Below are 15991 nucleotides of genomic sequence, written 5' to 3'. Positions count from 1 at the left end.
TTAGATTTCATAAAATGTGTAGTTGAAAACTCTTTACATAGCAAGTTATTTCAAATATATTTAAATGTTTTCTAATAACTAGAATATAATTTTTAAAATTAAATAAAATTAGAAATTCAATTTGTCAGCCTCATTAGCATCATTTTATTTTTTTTATTTATTTTTTTTTTTAAAATATATTTTATTGATTTTTTACAGAGAGGAAGGGAGAGAGAGAGAGAGCTAGAAACGTCGATGAGAGAGAAACATCGACCAGCTGCCTCCTGCACACCCCCTACCGGGGATGTGCCCGCAACCAAGGTACATGCCTCTGACCGGAATTGAACCCGGGACCCTTCAGTCTGCAGACCGATGCTCTACCACTGAGCCAAACCGGTTTTGGCCATTAGCATCATTTTAAGACTCAGTCACATCAGTGGCTGGTGGCTATCCTATCAGGCCACATGTCTGCACTCCTAGAAAATGACTCACCTAGGCTGTGTTTTCCTTCCATAGACAATAGAATTAAGATAAAAGAGCGAATAAACGCATGTGATGGAGAGCAGCCCCAGTGCCGAGACCCGGAGCCACCCTACAGCCAGCACCTGACCTTGTCTCTGCCCTGCCCTCAGCTTCTCTCCTCGGGATCCTCTGCGTCTTCCGTGTCTTCACTTTCTGGAAGTGACATTGTGAGTATGTCGGCTGGGAGGTCTGTGTCTGTGGAAAACATCTATAGCAGGGAGTTTTTATCACTCCCTTTGTGTATGTGAGACCACCGTAGGTCTGCAGTGAGTAGTCCCATTCTGCTGTGAGCCTCAGTTTCAGTGGCCCCTTGTGAACAGTAATGCCACTGACGGTAGAATTACAGTGACTTCTTTGAATAGTCTTTTAACAACTTACTTGGAAATAAAACTATTAAGTCTAGGCATTCTTTCTGTATTTCCTTTACATTTTCCTTCAGTTTTGAAATGAAGCAAATGTGAGCAGCTTTGGGCTGCCTGTTGAGCAGCAGTAACGGACGGATTCTAGCAACCTTGCATAGCAAGTATGCTGCATGCATTTCTTTCGGGACCTTAAGTAGTCATCTTTGTACAGCCCTCCCTGTTGTTTTTGCTCACAGGATTCTGACACCCCTCCCTGCACAACACCCAGCATTTACCAGTTCAGTCTGCAAGCACCTACTCCCCTACTGGCCAGCTTGCCCACCGCCTTGCCCATGCCAAGTGGCAAGCCTCAGTCCACTACTTCCAGAACATTGGTCATGACAACTAACACTCAGGTATGTGGCCACTGGTGCCCATCCTGTGATGGGTCCTTGGGAACTGTGTAGGAGTGGTGACACTTTGATTTAGGAAAAGAACTTTAAAGGTCTTTGGAAGGTACATTTCTGTCTCATAGGAAATTATCCTCATTTGTGGGTCCCATAGAATATGACTCCTATCATTCTTTACATTGATACCCAGCGTGAGACCACTGTTCTGGGGTTGTATCAGAGAGAAGGAATGATGCTTTCCTCAGGCAGAAATGGACACTTGTCCCTGTTTCCTCTGAGAATCACAGAGTTTACACTCTTACCAATAGACACTTTGGCTTTTTCACATTGTTTTCACACAAGCAGTATTTATAGGACTTTGGCTATTAGAATATGTTCTCTTTTAAATTTAGACAAAATTAGAAGTCTGAAAGACAATATCCAAAATACTAAATTTTGTTCCCAATTATATATCAGTTGAATATGTATATGTATAAAACCCATCACATTAATTTACTTAAAAGAGTAAAGCCAGTTTCTCCAACGTGGTTATAATTGAGTGGAAAGTGACATAGATACATGCCGTCACTCTTGAGGTCTGTGGGGCAAAGGACTGTAAGATGTGAGTAGTGCAGTTTTGGAAAGTCTGAGGAGAGGGCTTCACGCCAGCACTCTGTGCTGTGACGAAACGGTGATGCAGAAATAGGAGCAGTTCTCAACTACGGAGGAGGGGCAGAGGCTGCCTGCCTCTGCGTCGGCTGTTTCCAGAGATTCAACGGGCAGTTAATCTGATAGCTGTAGTTTTTGAATTGTTATTTGGTCTTAATAAATATTGAAACGTTCTGACTTGGGTTGCTAGGTCTACTTCATACTGTGATTGCTGTTTCAGAACATAAATGTTTTTGATTTAGATCAAAATCTTGGGAGGTTCTACACAAACCGGGCCCTGGACCTGGAATGGTTGACCTGCATTGGCTCTGCGCCTAATGGGTGTCTCTGGTGGTTCTTTCCCTAGACCAGGTTTACTATACCTCCGCCGACCCTGGGCGTAGCCCCCATTCCTTGCAGACAAGTTGGTGTTGAAGGAACTTCCGCACTGAAGGCCGTGCACCACATGTCTTCCCCGGCCATTCCGTCCGCGTCTCCTAACCCGCTCTCCAGCCCTCATCTGTATCATAAGGTAGGTCTCCTGTCCGGTCCAGTCCCCTGGCACCTACCACAGCAGGTTCATGATAGGTGGCACTTAATTGTTGCCTCTGCCAAAGAGAGGATTCCAGAGACTTTAAAGTGTGTGTGTGTATTTAAAATGTATTTTTATTGATTTCAGAGAGGGAAGGAAAGGGAAAGAGATCTCCTGGGGTTTGAGCTTTTAACTCAGACGTGTCCTGGACCCTTCAGTTCGCAGGCGGACATTTGATCCACTGAGCCAAACTGGCCAGGACTCGAGACTTTTTAAAAGGGAATTTGTTTTCTGATCATTCAGCTTCATGTTTGCTTTCCCTTATAACAAATAAAACTTTAAAAGTGTTAAGAAATTATTTTACAAGTTATAGCTTAATTTCTTTCCAAATATATTTCTCTTAATTTGTCTAGTGAAATTTTTAGCATAAAATTGAAGTTTGAAATAAGATTTGAAGTGAAGAATATTTTGTTTTTCCCATGTATCTATTAATTTATGTGCTAAAAATTTTGGTTTTCAAGAAGCGAATAGAATCTATAACAAATATTGATGTGACTCCTTGTAGTGCTTTTTATTCCCACAGCATCACTCCCTCGCCAGTGCTTTGCCTGGCACCATGCAAGAGGGCGAGGTGGGCTGGCAGGGCCCAAAGTTCATTTGCTTTCTAGGCCCTGGGGTCCCTGCCAATGCCCTTCTCCATTTCCCTGTGGTTCATCCAAGTCCAAATCCCACACATTAGAAACTGTTGAGTAATAAGAAAACAATCCATTGTGAAGTTCCTGTGCTCGTGAAGTGCCCAGGTGTTTGAAAGAGCTGTGACCAGCATCTTCCAGTAGAAACAGGGTATAGTGTCTGAGGCCAATGTTCTCTTGGGCCCTCATGGGCTGTATTTGCTACATTTATCACTGTCCCCCATCACTCCAGCCAGATCTTTTGTTGCTTAGGCTTGCAGGAGCTGAGATGGGCAAGTCTCCCATGGCAGTGGTGTCTCTTGTTCCCAAGCCACCCTTCATTGTGCTGTTTCTCTTTATCTATTCAGCAGCACAGTGGCATGAAGCTGGCCATGAAAGGCTCTCACAACCACAGCCAAGGTGGCAGCTACAGCTCTGTGGGCAGTGGAGGTGTGCGACCCCCTGTGGGCAACCGAGGACACCACCAGTATAACCGCACCAGCTGGAGGAGGAAAAAACACACGCACACGAGGGACAGCCTGCCTGTTAGTCTCAGCAGATAATAGTTCCTGGTGGCACCTCCTGGCCACACCCTTCTGAGACTGACCCGGGTGGCCTCGGCGCCTGGCAGGAACTGAGACCAGCATCCAGCACATCAGCCGGGCCTCTCAAACGCCCGCCGCTGATCACTCTGCATGTTTCTTGTGTGGTGGTCACGTCCATCTTAAAGAACAGCTCCTTGTGCTCATCTGTGAAGCCTTATCCACGTGGACGCTGTTTTCTGCCTTCCCAGGATCCTTCCAGAAGCAGGTCTGGACCTGGAGCTGCAGGGGATGAAGTCGGCTTGGGCATTTGTTTCTCAGCCGTGTCTATTCCTTCGAGGTTGAGTGTTTTCATTTTACGTTTGTCAGAGCCACAGAGATCAACCCTGTATCGGCTCTTCCTCGGCAGATGGATGGAGGTCACATTGTTTTACTGCCCTCATGTTTTGTTTCAAGTTTCAGAACTGTTTTTCTATGTAAATATTGAAAACTTATCATTTGTGCAATAACTCAGATATTTTTTATTTAATTTCCTATTTTCACATAAGTTATATTTAAGGGAAGAGGGAATTTTTTTAAACAAGCTTAGGTCCTTTCCCAAGTTGCTTTTCTAAGTTGGGTTCATAGAGTCGGCTGGTTGTCTGGTGAGCACTGTTGCAAACACCATGAATGAGGGGCTTGGGTTTATTTTTATGTTTATTCTTTGGGTCAGAGGGGAAGCCTCTCAATTTGTGGTGAAGGAGCCAAGTTGCCCCCTAGTTTTCTGAAGGGGTCTGGCCCCCGACCAGCTGCCTGCCGGTTCTGCCGTCCAGCCTGCCTATTGTCTCGCTCTGACCATGGAGTTTTAACGTTTTGGTTTTTGGTTCTTTTAAACTAGACAACAAATCCAGCATTTAAAGTGCCAGAAGTACAACTTTCTAAGGGGAGAAGAGGTTGTCACATTATAAAATCAAAAAAAAAGAAAAAAAGAAAAAAAAAAAAGAATGTGAACTACATGCTTCAGTCAGCTTTAGTAATAACAGCCTGTAATGATGGGGCTGGTGAGGATCATGACGGACAATGGTGCCCAGTTTAGGAATGTGGAGAAAGGAATTATGTTGATTCCATTGAGGAATCTGTGTAGCAGTATGCATTCGTTCTGTTAAGAGCAAATATAGGAAAAGTACTTCAGCTGCTCAGCAAATATAGGAAAAGTGCTTCAGCTGCTCAGCGCGCTGTGGGGAGTATTCCTAATGCATTGCAGGAGAGCACAGCCCAGTGTGGGGCTGGGAGGGCTGGCGCCCGACTTGAGAAGCATACAGGTATACTATGCAAGTGTATTCTGCCATGACAACCACTGTCTTTGTTACCTTTTTTTGAACAAGAATATTCATCCTGCCTAACCCTGAGTTTTTGGAGCACCACAGTTGTCCTGGGAGTTAGCGCATCTCATAGGTCTGACTTCCCATTTCTAACGTGGGGTATTGACCCTGCTGAACACTAAAGGGAGGTTGGCCTTTGGAGTCTACCCACTGAACACTAAAGGGAAGTTGGCCTTTGGAGTCCACTAGTGGAGTATGTTGAGACAAGAAACGTATTACCATGACACCTGATTGATATGTAGAGTGATATCTGAATGTGATGGACACCCAGCAAGGACAAGCTTTAAAATGTCTACGTCTGTTTGGTTTTAAGCAGGACTGGCCCATATTATCATTGAGAGCTGCCAGCTGTGACTGCAGCTTCCCTAGGAGGCATTCCAGAATAGAGTAGCACATTTTGTCTACAGTTCTTAATGATCGAAAGATATCAGAATATTTAAAGATATTTAAATTGTAAACCTATTGATAAAGAGATATTTATAAAACTGATATGTAGGTCTGTACTAATCTCTACATATTAGCAATATTGACTGTAACCCTATACACTAAGGACACCACTGCGGGGACGACGGCCAGTGTCCCGTGGGTGCCCATTTTAAAGCTCGATTCACACACACAGGTGCCATGCTCCACCCCGTCATGGTGAACAAATGAATTGGCCTGGCTACCACTGTGGTCACAAAGGATATCATGTTTCAATTTTTTTTGTGTGCAGACAACAATATGAAGCTAAATGGACATATTTTTATGTAAAGTTTTTCTATTCTTTGATTTTTAATAAACTTTCGAAACCATGTAGTGTTTGTTTGAGTGAACTTTCAAGGGGAAAGGTGCTTTCTACAGTTTCACATTTTGAGATTTTCTAAATTTAGGCAATGGAAAATGATTTCATCCATTGGTTCAGCAAATTCAGAACTTAGTTGAAGTTCCAAATTATGGATGAAAAAATTGGAATTGGAAGAGTCTGCTTTCATGCTGTGCTGATGCAGGCTCAGTCAAACCATTCAAGTGATACTATGTCTGCGATTTCTGACGCTGATACTGGGATACTATGTACTTAGACTCCCCAATGAAATGTTTCTTCATTTATATTACTTAAGCATATGACACATTTTAAGCTGTCAAGTGACAATGTATTTTGAAATGTAACATGCGTAGACTTTAAAAGGAAGTTTATCAAAATCCTTATAAACCAGTGAGTTACAACTACTTGTCTCAGGCTACACAGCCCCTTTGTGTTTCCAGAGCGATTGACCGTGTGGTGAAGGCAGGTGTCCCGGGAGCACCGTACATTCAGTTGGTCCTTCCAGAGAAGGTTTCTGGGGGTGCTCTGAGCAGGTGCTGCTGGAGACCCCTAAGGCCCCTCCTCACAGCACTGCATTCCGCAAGGTCGCAGGAAATGTCAGTGTGCCCGAGAAAGTGCGGGGGCTGGAGGCAGTGACCAGTGCTGATGCCTGTGCATGGATGGTAGTCCCACTGGGCTGAGGAAATGGGCGAGTTCCTGTTGGACTGGGGTTTCATGGTCAGTGTTTATAAGATGCTTGCCCTTATCAAGACGACCTGAAAAGAGTGCTGTGATTGTTTCCAGTGCACTAACCTCAGCATCTGGTCGCTTTCCCTCATTCCTCACCCACATAAGGCTGTTAGGCTTCCTGTTCTGTCCCTGTCCCCCGGCTGCCTCCTCCAGCTACATGTTCCATGCTTCACAAACCTGCAGCCCCTCGTGGTAAAGACTCGCACTTGCTGTCTCTCGATGGTTCTGGCAAGACCCCAATCCTGGGTTCTGGCCCCTGCTACTCCCTCACCCTACAGCCTGTTTGCAGGGTAAGGCAGGGGAAAGAATACTGGGGACTTGAGCCAAGACCTTGTAAGCGGCAGCACTGAGATGAGGCTGACGTTGGTAAGGGCTTAATGGCTTCCCAGTCTCATGATACAGGTATGGTTCCCATCTCCAGGTGAGTAAACTGAGACACAGGGAAGTTAAGAAACTTGGCGTAGGTAATTAAGTCAGGGTCAGAGCAGAGACAGGATACATTTCCTCTGTCTCTTTTACAGGGCGTGCCCTTTTTTTTATTTTTTATTTTATTGATTTTTTTACAGAGAGGAAGAGAGAGGGATAGTTAGAAACATTGATGAGAGAGAATCATCGATCAGCTGCCTCTTGCACAACCCTTACTGGGGATGTGCCTGCAACCAAGGTACATGACCGGAATCGAACTCTGGGACCTTTCAGTCCGCAGGCCAACACTCTATCCACTGAGCCAAACCAGTTTCAGCGCCAGTGACTGCTTTTATCTCCCACTTTGTCCACACTCCCTCTGTTCTCATTTCCTCTTGGCCATTGGCCTTGGTTCCCCTGTCAGCAAGGAAGCTCCTTCTCTGCTCTGGCAGCCCGAAATCTTTGAACTCCCCTCGTGAATGAGGCCTGTGCGCCCCTCCTCACCTGTGCAGCCCTGGGCTTGTCCCAGCACCCCATCCTTGCCGCTCCAGGACACCACACTGCCATCCAGCCAGCCTTCAGTTCTCACCTCAGGGTAGCACTGGCCTGGGGTTGAGGGGAGGACCCAGGCTGTACCTCCAACCCCCGGACAGCAGTGGCACCTTATGGAGATGGCAGTGGCTACCTGCTGGTGGGCCACATGTCCCTCCCATGGAGAATGCTTGTCCTCTGAATGCTTGCCTCTCAAATGCTCAATTGAGAGGCAGCAGGACTTATTTATTTTATAACATACTATTAGTCATGCATGTACCAATACTCGTGTAAAATACAATAAAATGAATTAACTCGAAAAGTGAAATGAAAACCCTGGAGATACAGCTCACGTTGTTACTGGATTGGACAGACCCCAACCGTGCTGTGGGTTACAGGTCTCTGCTTCCCATCAGCACCCAGGTCCCTGAGCGGCCACAGCTGGAGTTCTGGAGCCCACCTGGCCCCACACTCTGGCCAGCATCTTCCACAGGCTCAGCCCTCTCCAGGCCCTTCCCTTGGGGAGCATTCCTCCTGCGCGCTGGGAACTAATGACCCGTGGATCTCAGGCCCCAGGACAGCCCCTAGCCACCACACTGTCTGTGCTGATTCCTTCCTGTGGGTGGCTAGTGGGAACTCACACTGCACCATTGTTCTTGATAGTGATTCTAAGACCTGTGGGCGTGTCTCCAAGGAGGTATGGCTGCCCTGGCACCTCCTCCGAATATGTGAATTCATTGGTGCAGACTATCATCAGGGAACTTTATGCCTTGATGATTCTCCTGCGGAGAGCCACTGCCAGACTCACCATTTTTCCTATTTCTGTGTCGCCTCAGAAACAGGGATGTTTTCCTTTGCTGCCATGTGCATGTAACCGTGCCACTCTTATATACAGTGCCTTGTCAGTTCTTTTCTATTTCATGAAACAACTAAACGTTGATGAGGGCAGGGAAAGTCGCCTTGGAGAGACGTTAGAGTTAGAGCCGGCAGAGCCTGCCTTCCTCTAGGTCTCCCAGCCCCCTCTGCTGCTTCTCCAGAGGCCCTGATGAGTGGGATCCACGTGCCCTTTGGCTGGAGGTGACTGCGTGGTCAGGGTCTAAGTGTTGCTGCACTCTGTCCCCGGTGCAGCACAAAGAGCAGCTGGGACATGTTTGGGGCTGGTCTCCCGCTCTTTATGCCCTGAGTTTCCAGTTCATCGTGAAGTTTGAGAAGGCCAGGTCTGGTGCAGGCAAGGGTGTATGCCTAAGTGTAGGAGGTCTCCACCTGTGTGACCCATCCCTCGCAGGGCACAGGGTGAGTGTTGGCAGGTATTGGGCGGGGGTGTGTTTTTTTCTGTCCATCTTTTCTGGGGCTAGCTCCTTTGTCTACGTCCATGGGGTCCCTCCTCCCCTCAGAGCCACATGGAGGGGTCTAGATGGTTGTTTTTCTCTTATCTAGTGTTGTGCCCAGACTCTTCAATGCCAAATAATTTTTTAAAATAATATCTATCATGGTAAGAAAGTATTTCTTCAGTGAGCTTTCTGAGGGGTGTGTGTGTGTGTGTGTGTGTGTGTGTGTTCATGTGTGGGTTCCTCACAGGCTCAGCACCATGCTGGACACCCAGACCTTGCTGGACAAAGGTTTAAGGGAGGAAACCTGCTTCCCTAGCTCTGGAATCACATGCCAGATAAAGTCTGGAGCAAATACACTGCAAAGCTTGAGTGAATTAAAAAAAAAATGTGTAGAAAAAAGTAGCAGGAAATAGTCAAGACTCCAGATTTATTTTTTGGAGAAATTGGAATCTAGATGGTTCTAATATTTTTTTTAAAGAAAGATGTTTTGTCCTTTCAGCTGAAGCATAGCCTATTTGATTGTTCCCACCCCAGAGGAGTGTTTGTTGTTTGTTTGTTTGTCTTGACAGAGTGCCTGCCAATCAATCAGCATAGGAGGAAGAAAAGTTGGAGTCAGGAGGAAGCCAGATAATTGCCAAGAATTTGTTTTGTTGTTCTGCTTTGTTTCATTTCATTTCACCTCAACTTCCTGGGTGGGTGTGTCTGCTGCCCAGTCTGCCTCCCTGGCAGGTGCATACGCCTCCATCCTTTCCTGCTGCTGACTGTTCTGGAAATCTGCCCTTGACTCCCCTTCAGGAGGTCCTGGCTGCTCCTCGGAGTACAACCGAGAGAAGCCAGGGGGCGCTCTTGCCTCACGAGCAGATTTTCTCATCCTGGGAACCTTCCTGGCTGGTAGGTCCCCCTTTCCTGCAGGGATTGCAGGCCTGCACATCACAAGGGGCAGAAGGTTCCCTTCCCCAGAGAGGGGGGGCTCTGAGGTAGGCTGCAAATTAAGTTAGTATTTGAAACAACTTGTGCTCAGGTTTAAAAAAAAACAGAGAAATAAGGCTGCATTTTTTTCTATGGGGAAAAAAGAACTATCTGTAAAATCTCAACAGTGACAACATGGTGCCCATCAGCTCCGTGGAGGGGGGCGGGTACCCGAATGGGTGAAATCAGACCTCCACCCTTCCTGCAGATCCTGCAGGCAGACTGTCATCAGGATCCTCGCGCTGGGAGGGACCTGCAGGACCTGCCCCCAGGGTGCCCTTCTTCCACAGAAGGACTCAGACTGGGAGCCACAACAGGAGCTGCGTGTGGGTTGAGGACCGGGTCCTGTCGCATCGCCCTCCCTCATTGGCCATGGGATCTCCTGTAAGGCCACGGCCACCTTTCTCAGCGCCTCACCCAGAACTGGGGGAGCAAAAGCACTTTGTAAACGGCCAGCCCCTCTGCAGGCACCACCACAGCAACCTTGTCCTCTGACCTCGGCCTTCTGGGTACAGGCTTCCTCGCCTTCCCTTTCTCCTCTAACCACTCCCCTCCCTGGGCCTCCCTGTCCACCGCCTTGGCACTGGCCTCCTGGGAGCTGCACACCAGCACGTGTACATTTACTTCCAGGCACAAGAAAACACCTAGTTAGACTCCGCAGAGAACCCCTAGGGGCTTGCAATGGGGCTGTTGATGTTCTTATAATTACATCTCTCCTCCCCGCCCCCCCTCCCCCCCAGACAATTCTCAGTGAAATGTCTGTTTGGCAAGGTACCAAGTGAAAGCCAATCTGACCTAGAAAATGACAGGAGCACTTTTAATCCTTCAAACTTAACCTTTTCATCCTGACTTAACCTTTCCCTTCTGACACAAATGAAGACATGCGGGCTCTTCACTGTTACGGTTTCAGGGGATGAGAGGTGTGGCTAGAGAGAATTTAGGAGAGTTTAGCTCTCCACACAGACTCCACAACCTGGGCTGGACCTCCTCTTGGCCGCTGTTAGGGCCGGGCCAATCTACAATATATGCCAGCTCAGCGTGCGCCAGGCCCCCACTGGGCACTTGGCACATTTGTGGGGTTTTGTGAGGTGACCCTGGGACACTAGCACAGCCTCAGTGAACGATGCTGTGAATGGCCTTGTTCACCTGGGCCATTCACTCGCCCTTCTTCAAGCTGACCCAGTGCCAGCTTGGGTGGGCAACCCCCCCCTGCCCCCCCTCCACGGTGGTGCTATGCTGAAGGAACAGGGCATTTTGAAGGTCACAGGGAGCAGGGTGCAGGGACCTGGGCCGCTGAGCTAGAGCCCCATGCTGCTCAGCTAATGGGGGTCTCAGCAGGGGAGAGGGGGTGCCTGCACATCTCCTGCCACGTGTCACCCACAGCTGCTGACACCAAGGCCCCTTTCCTGGCATCTTGGGGGCATTAAATAAACTGGTGCTTTATTCTGTGCTGTGGGGACTGGAGCAGATGTGGTGAGGAGAAAGCATTCCAGTGTGCCTCATTTTTTCATCCCTATTGAGTGTGTAGTGTAGTGTAAGAAATAAAAGCATTTTCTTTGACTTCCATACTGCCATGAGGTGAGAAGGTCATTTGGGAAATGTACTGGAAAAGAGAATTCCATGCACTTTCCCCAAGATCAGTGTGTGTGTGTGAGTATGTGAGCCTGCACCCACGTGCCTGCACGGATTAAGGACAAGAAGGAAAGGGAATAAAAATCTCTGTTTGAGCCTCAAAGAAGCTTAGTGAGGCCCACTCGATCCCAGGCTCCTTGTAAACAGTTTCAGTCCACAAGGATCTGTCTCTCCACAGGGGAGTAAACTTCAATCAATAGAGCTGATCAGGGCACCAGCCACTAATGGCTGCCATTAGCTTAAGTCCTCTTTCTGATTGTAAATACGATGTCCATGTTCATATTAGCACACTTAGAAAACATAGAACAATATAAGGAGTATCAGAACCACCTAGAATTCCAACAGGCATAGAGAACCGCTGTGACCCATTGGTGTATTTCCGGGCATGGCTCAGTAATTGATAGCCCCTGGGTCAAATCTAGCCCACTGCCTGGTTTTATAAGTTCTGTGAAGTTATATTAGAACGCGTCCACATTCATTTGTTTATCTATAGTCTAGACTCTAGTCTAGGGTTATGTTCCGGCTTCAGTGGTGGAGCTGAGTCATGACAGGTACTGCATGACAACCCCAGCTTTGGACAGTTTTTAGTGTGTGTGTGCATGTGTGTGTGGAGGAGGGTCTTGGTAACCTTGGAAGCTGTCGGCATGAGTGACCACCAAAGTTCAGAGTGAAAGCAAAGACCGGCGATTGGCGATGGGGAATGTGGTGTGATGTGCTGTTCTTGTGTGGGACGGGGAGGACTAGAGAGAAAGGAAACGAGGGTCCCACGTCCTCGGAGGAGAGTGTTACCAGCAGTGACAAATGCTTCAGAGAAGGCGATGCAGCCAAGGAGTGTGAAGGGGCCATTGGAAAGTTGGCAGGGGGTTGGTGAGTCATGTAATCCCACAGGCTACAGAGAAACAGAGGCCAGAGAGGGGTGGGGAGAGGGCACACAGACGTTCTGGAAGATAATAGGTGTTTCCTGTAATAAAAAGTGACCTAACAATTTTGTACACATATATGCAATACTAGTTAGTGGAAAGTTCTTTTTCCCCCATTATTTAAATACAAGTCCAAGTAAAATATTTTCTGTGATTTATAGAATTCTTTTTTGAATAAAGATACTGCTTCATATATATATAAGAAATTTTAACATGGTATTACTCACTAATTTATATAAATGTTATGTTGCCTCAGTGTTCATATAAATAAAATCTATATTTTTAATTGCCACAATGAATCACAGATCCTGAGGAGAGGAATTATAATATGAATAATTTTTAAAATCAATAATTGCAACACAATTTTATCTAATTTGTATTTTAGCATGTCAGCTGGTTTGAAGAGATATTAAGCATATTAAGCATCTTAAAGTTTAGGTAGCAAATGCTTACTTTTAAAAAGGCTGAGAAAATAACTTAGTTTAGAATTTAATGAAACATTTCTCTCCATTTAAAATGAACTAGAATTGGATGCCAATATTTTGGATGCCATATGGTTAAGGGCCAACTAGTTAGGCAGTTGTGTGATTTTAAACTGTCCCATCATTTTTCTTAGGTCAAGTGTTAGAAGACTAGTAGGTTTTTATGAATCATTTGCCCAACCTCACCCGACCGAGTAGAGTGGTCCCAGGGTGACTGAGAGAAGAGGAGTGTGAGGGGCAAATGTGTCTACCTGTGGAAAGAGCTTTGTGGGGATGGGAGATGGGGGGGAGAGGGTGCAAAGCCATGCTGACCCATCATATCTCCCCACCCCACCCCAGCCCACCTCAGGCTCCCAGGGAGTGAGGATGTGCAGGAGGGGGCTGGCCACTCCTCCAGGCTGTGCTTCCTCCTACTCCACATCAGAGCCTTGTGAGGACGCTGGGTGGGCCTGCCAGGCCTGGGTCCCCTGGAGCAGTAGGGGTGCTCTCTGGACCCCAGAGGCAGGGAGGCTTTGCAGGAGGGGTGCCCACGGGGTCTCCAGGCCAGCCCAGAGGTCAGACTCCATCTGAGAAAGTTGAGAAAGTTGAGAAAGTTGAGGCTGCCAAGAGGCGACCCTGGCCCAGCCTGCTGCCCCATCCAGGGAGCTGCCCAGCCCCGAATCATTAGAAGTAGAAAAAAACCTAAAGACAGTGTGTGGTGACAGCCCTGGGCCCCCTTTCCGGAGCGGTGGAAATGGCCCAGACGCTGCCTAACTTGTTTTTGGCTGCGGTCGGATATTTGGGTGTGAATCTCCAGCCCAGGAATCTGTGTGTCAGGATGCACAGCACCCGCCAGTCGGAGTCGTGTCTCTGCCAGAGAGCTGTGATCCTGACTAAATTTATCCTGACTTTCCCGCTGTGCCAGATCCATCTCGACTTTGAACTTTAAGAACAGCTCCTTGGGTTATGCAACTGCACCTCACGGATGTGAGCCGAAGGCAGTGACGGATATCACGCACACGGACAGAAGGGCGTTCTTCCTGCTCCAGGCAGCTGTTGTCTGGCTGCAGGCAGGGTAGGGGTGTGGGGGGCCCTCCTCCCCTTCCAGCCCCTCTCTGAGGCAGGCCCTACACTATGGGCTGTTCTTCTTCCCACATCCCCTCCACCCAAACAAAACTTACCCCTCCGGGGTCATTGCTTCAGGGCTCCGCAGGGGCCGGGAGCAGGTTGATGGGAATGAATTGCAGGTAAGATGTGAGCTATATGAGAAAGCCAGGTGGTCAGAGTTCCACCCTGGCTGCTCATTTCACTCATCTGGGACACTCCTAACACATCGCAGCTGGGCCCATGCCCACAGATTAGGATTGGTTGGGTGGAGTCTAGCTTGGATGCCAATATTTTAAAGCTCTCTTGGCGTTTTTGAGGTGGGGCCGGAGCTGAACTCCACTGATGGGAGGCATTACTTCCCAGGCAACATTTGTGCATGCACAGGAGCCTCGGAGCCTTCACTGCTGAGCCTGCATTCTCTCCTCAGGATGCACAGTGCCTGCCAGTACCAAACATCGGGTCTGCTAACCCCAGTGTCTCAAGATCTCGGTGTTTGAATGTTGTGGGACTCCAAACAGTGCTCGAGGCCACAAAAGCTGCCCCAAATGGCACAATGATTTTGGTTGTGTCATACCTACATCTACCCATAAGCCTACATGGACATTTCTGAATCTTTGCTGAGCTCATTTAATCATTGTTTTTTATTTCCCTGGTCATTACACAGCCCCATGAATTTTCACATACTGAACACACCCTTGTAACTAACCACTATCCAGAGCAAGACACAGAGCTTTCCATCCCCTGGAATTCCCCCTTGTACAGTAAGTCCTCAGCGCCATAGATGTTCATGGAACTGCAGTGAAACGATGGATAACGAAACCAGTTTTACCCTAGGCTAATTGACAGAAACCAGAGTGAAGTTTGTAGGGCATTTTATCAATTTAGAACAAAATGACATTGAACAAAATTTAATGAGGACGTGCTGTATTTTTTTTAGACTGGCTTTGCCTGGTCTTGACCTTTACATAGATGGCGACCCACAGGTCCTTCTCTTTGCTATAAAGCTTCTTTCACTTAGCCAGAACTTTTAAATGTATCCATAGTGTTACAGACATCAGCAGTTCATTCTTTTTCATCACTGTGTGCTACGGACAGAATGCTTGTATCCCCCTAATATTCATATGTTGAATCCTAAATCTCCAATATGATGGCATCAGGAGGTGGGGTCTTTGGGAGATGATTAACTCAAAAGGGTGGAGTCCCCTTGAAAGGGATCAGTGCCCTGAAATGGGGATGGAGAGACCAAGGTCTCTCTCTTCTCTCCGCCTTTTCAGGACACAGAGAGAAGGTGGCCATCCACAAATCAGGAGGTGAGTCCTTACCAGACTCTGATCTGCTAGAGCCTTGATCTTGGACTTCAAGCCTCAGGAACTGTGAAAAATAAGTGTGTAAGCCACCCAGGCTGTGGTATTCCATCAAAGCAGCCTGAACTAAGACATTGTCACATTCCGTTGTCTGAATATACCAGAATAGATTTATCCTTTCTCCTGATGTACACTTGAGTTGTTTCTAGTTTGGGGTATTTTAAATCTGCTGGGAAGATTTCCATATTTATCTCTAATTTTTAGCAAATAGCTTCTTAACTTGGATTTGCTTCATCAAACCTTTGAAATGCTGATCTGGACACTCAGGAGGAAGATTGTAAGGGAAATGGGCCCACAAGAAATCTGCTTTGTTTTGATGCAATGTGCACAATGAATCATAATCACTGCATTTGGTTTTAATTGAGTCATTTGGTTTTAAAGATGTGCTTGGCCACTGCTGCGCTACCTAAAACATGGGCAGGTGGGGGTTGTATTGGGCAGCAGTAGCTGGCATCACTGTGGCTTGTCCCCAATCCTCCTGTCCTGGGATGGAGCCAAAAGGGATGGGTCAGATAGGATGGAAGCAGAGGCTACAATACATTGCCAAAACTTAAAAGCATCATGGCGGTGCATCCCACAGCACCCGAGGGCAACCGTACACACTCTGAATTGTGTTTCCTGCTCAAGCTTGATATTGCCCTCTGGGGGGAAAGAAATGACATGAGTGTTTACAGATGGTTTTAGAAAACTATAGTTAAGGCCAATGACTACATTTTCTAAAGTGTCTCTGGGTTTATAGCTGCACTGGGAAA

At 47.2% G+C, this 15991-nt stretch overlaps 1 protein-coding gene across 1 annotated transcript in view; it reads left to right on the top strand.

Moving 5' to 3' along the window:
- The window catches only part of TENT4A (terminal nucleotidyltransferase 4A), a 37307-nt gene extending 31531 nt beyond the window's left edge, over positions 1 to 5776 (top strand). Inside the window, 4 exon segments of the mRNA XM_036409432.2 lie at positions 496 to 668; positions 1100 to 1258; positions 2247 to 2411; positions 3451 to 5776. Coding sequence (XP_036265325.1) covers positions 496 to 668; positions 1100 to 1258; positions 2247 to 2411; positions 3451 to 3645 — 692 coding nt within the window. The 3' untranslated portion in view covers positions 3646 to 5776.
- The last annotated feature ends 10215 nt before the right edge of the window (positions 5777 to 15991 follow it).

This window comes from Pipistrellus kuhlii, unplaced genomic scaffold (assembly GCF_014108245.1).
Source record: "Pipistrellus kuhlii isolate mPipKuh1 unplaced genomic scaffold, mPipKuh1.p scaffold_m20_p_4, whole genome shotgun sequence".
In the NCBI taxonomy this organism is placed as follows: Eukaryota; Metazoa; Chordata; class Mammalia; order Chiroptera; family Vespertilionidae; genus Pipistrellus; species Pipistrellus kuhlii.
Note: the sequence above shows the minus strand (reverse complement) of the source record. Positions and strands in the feature narration are given on the sequence as shown.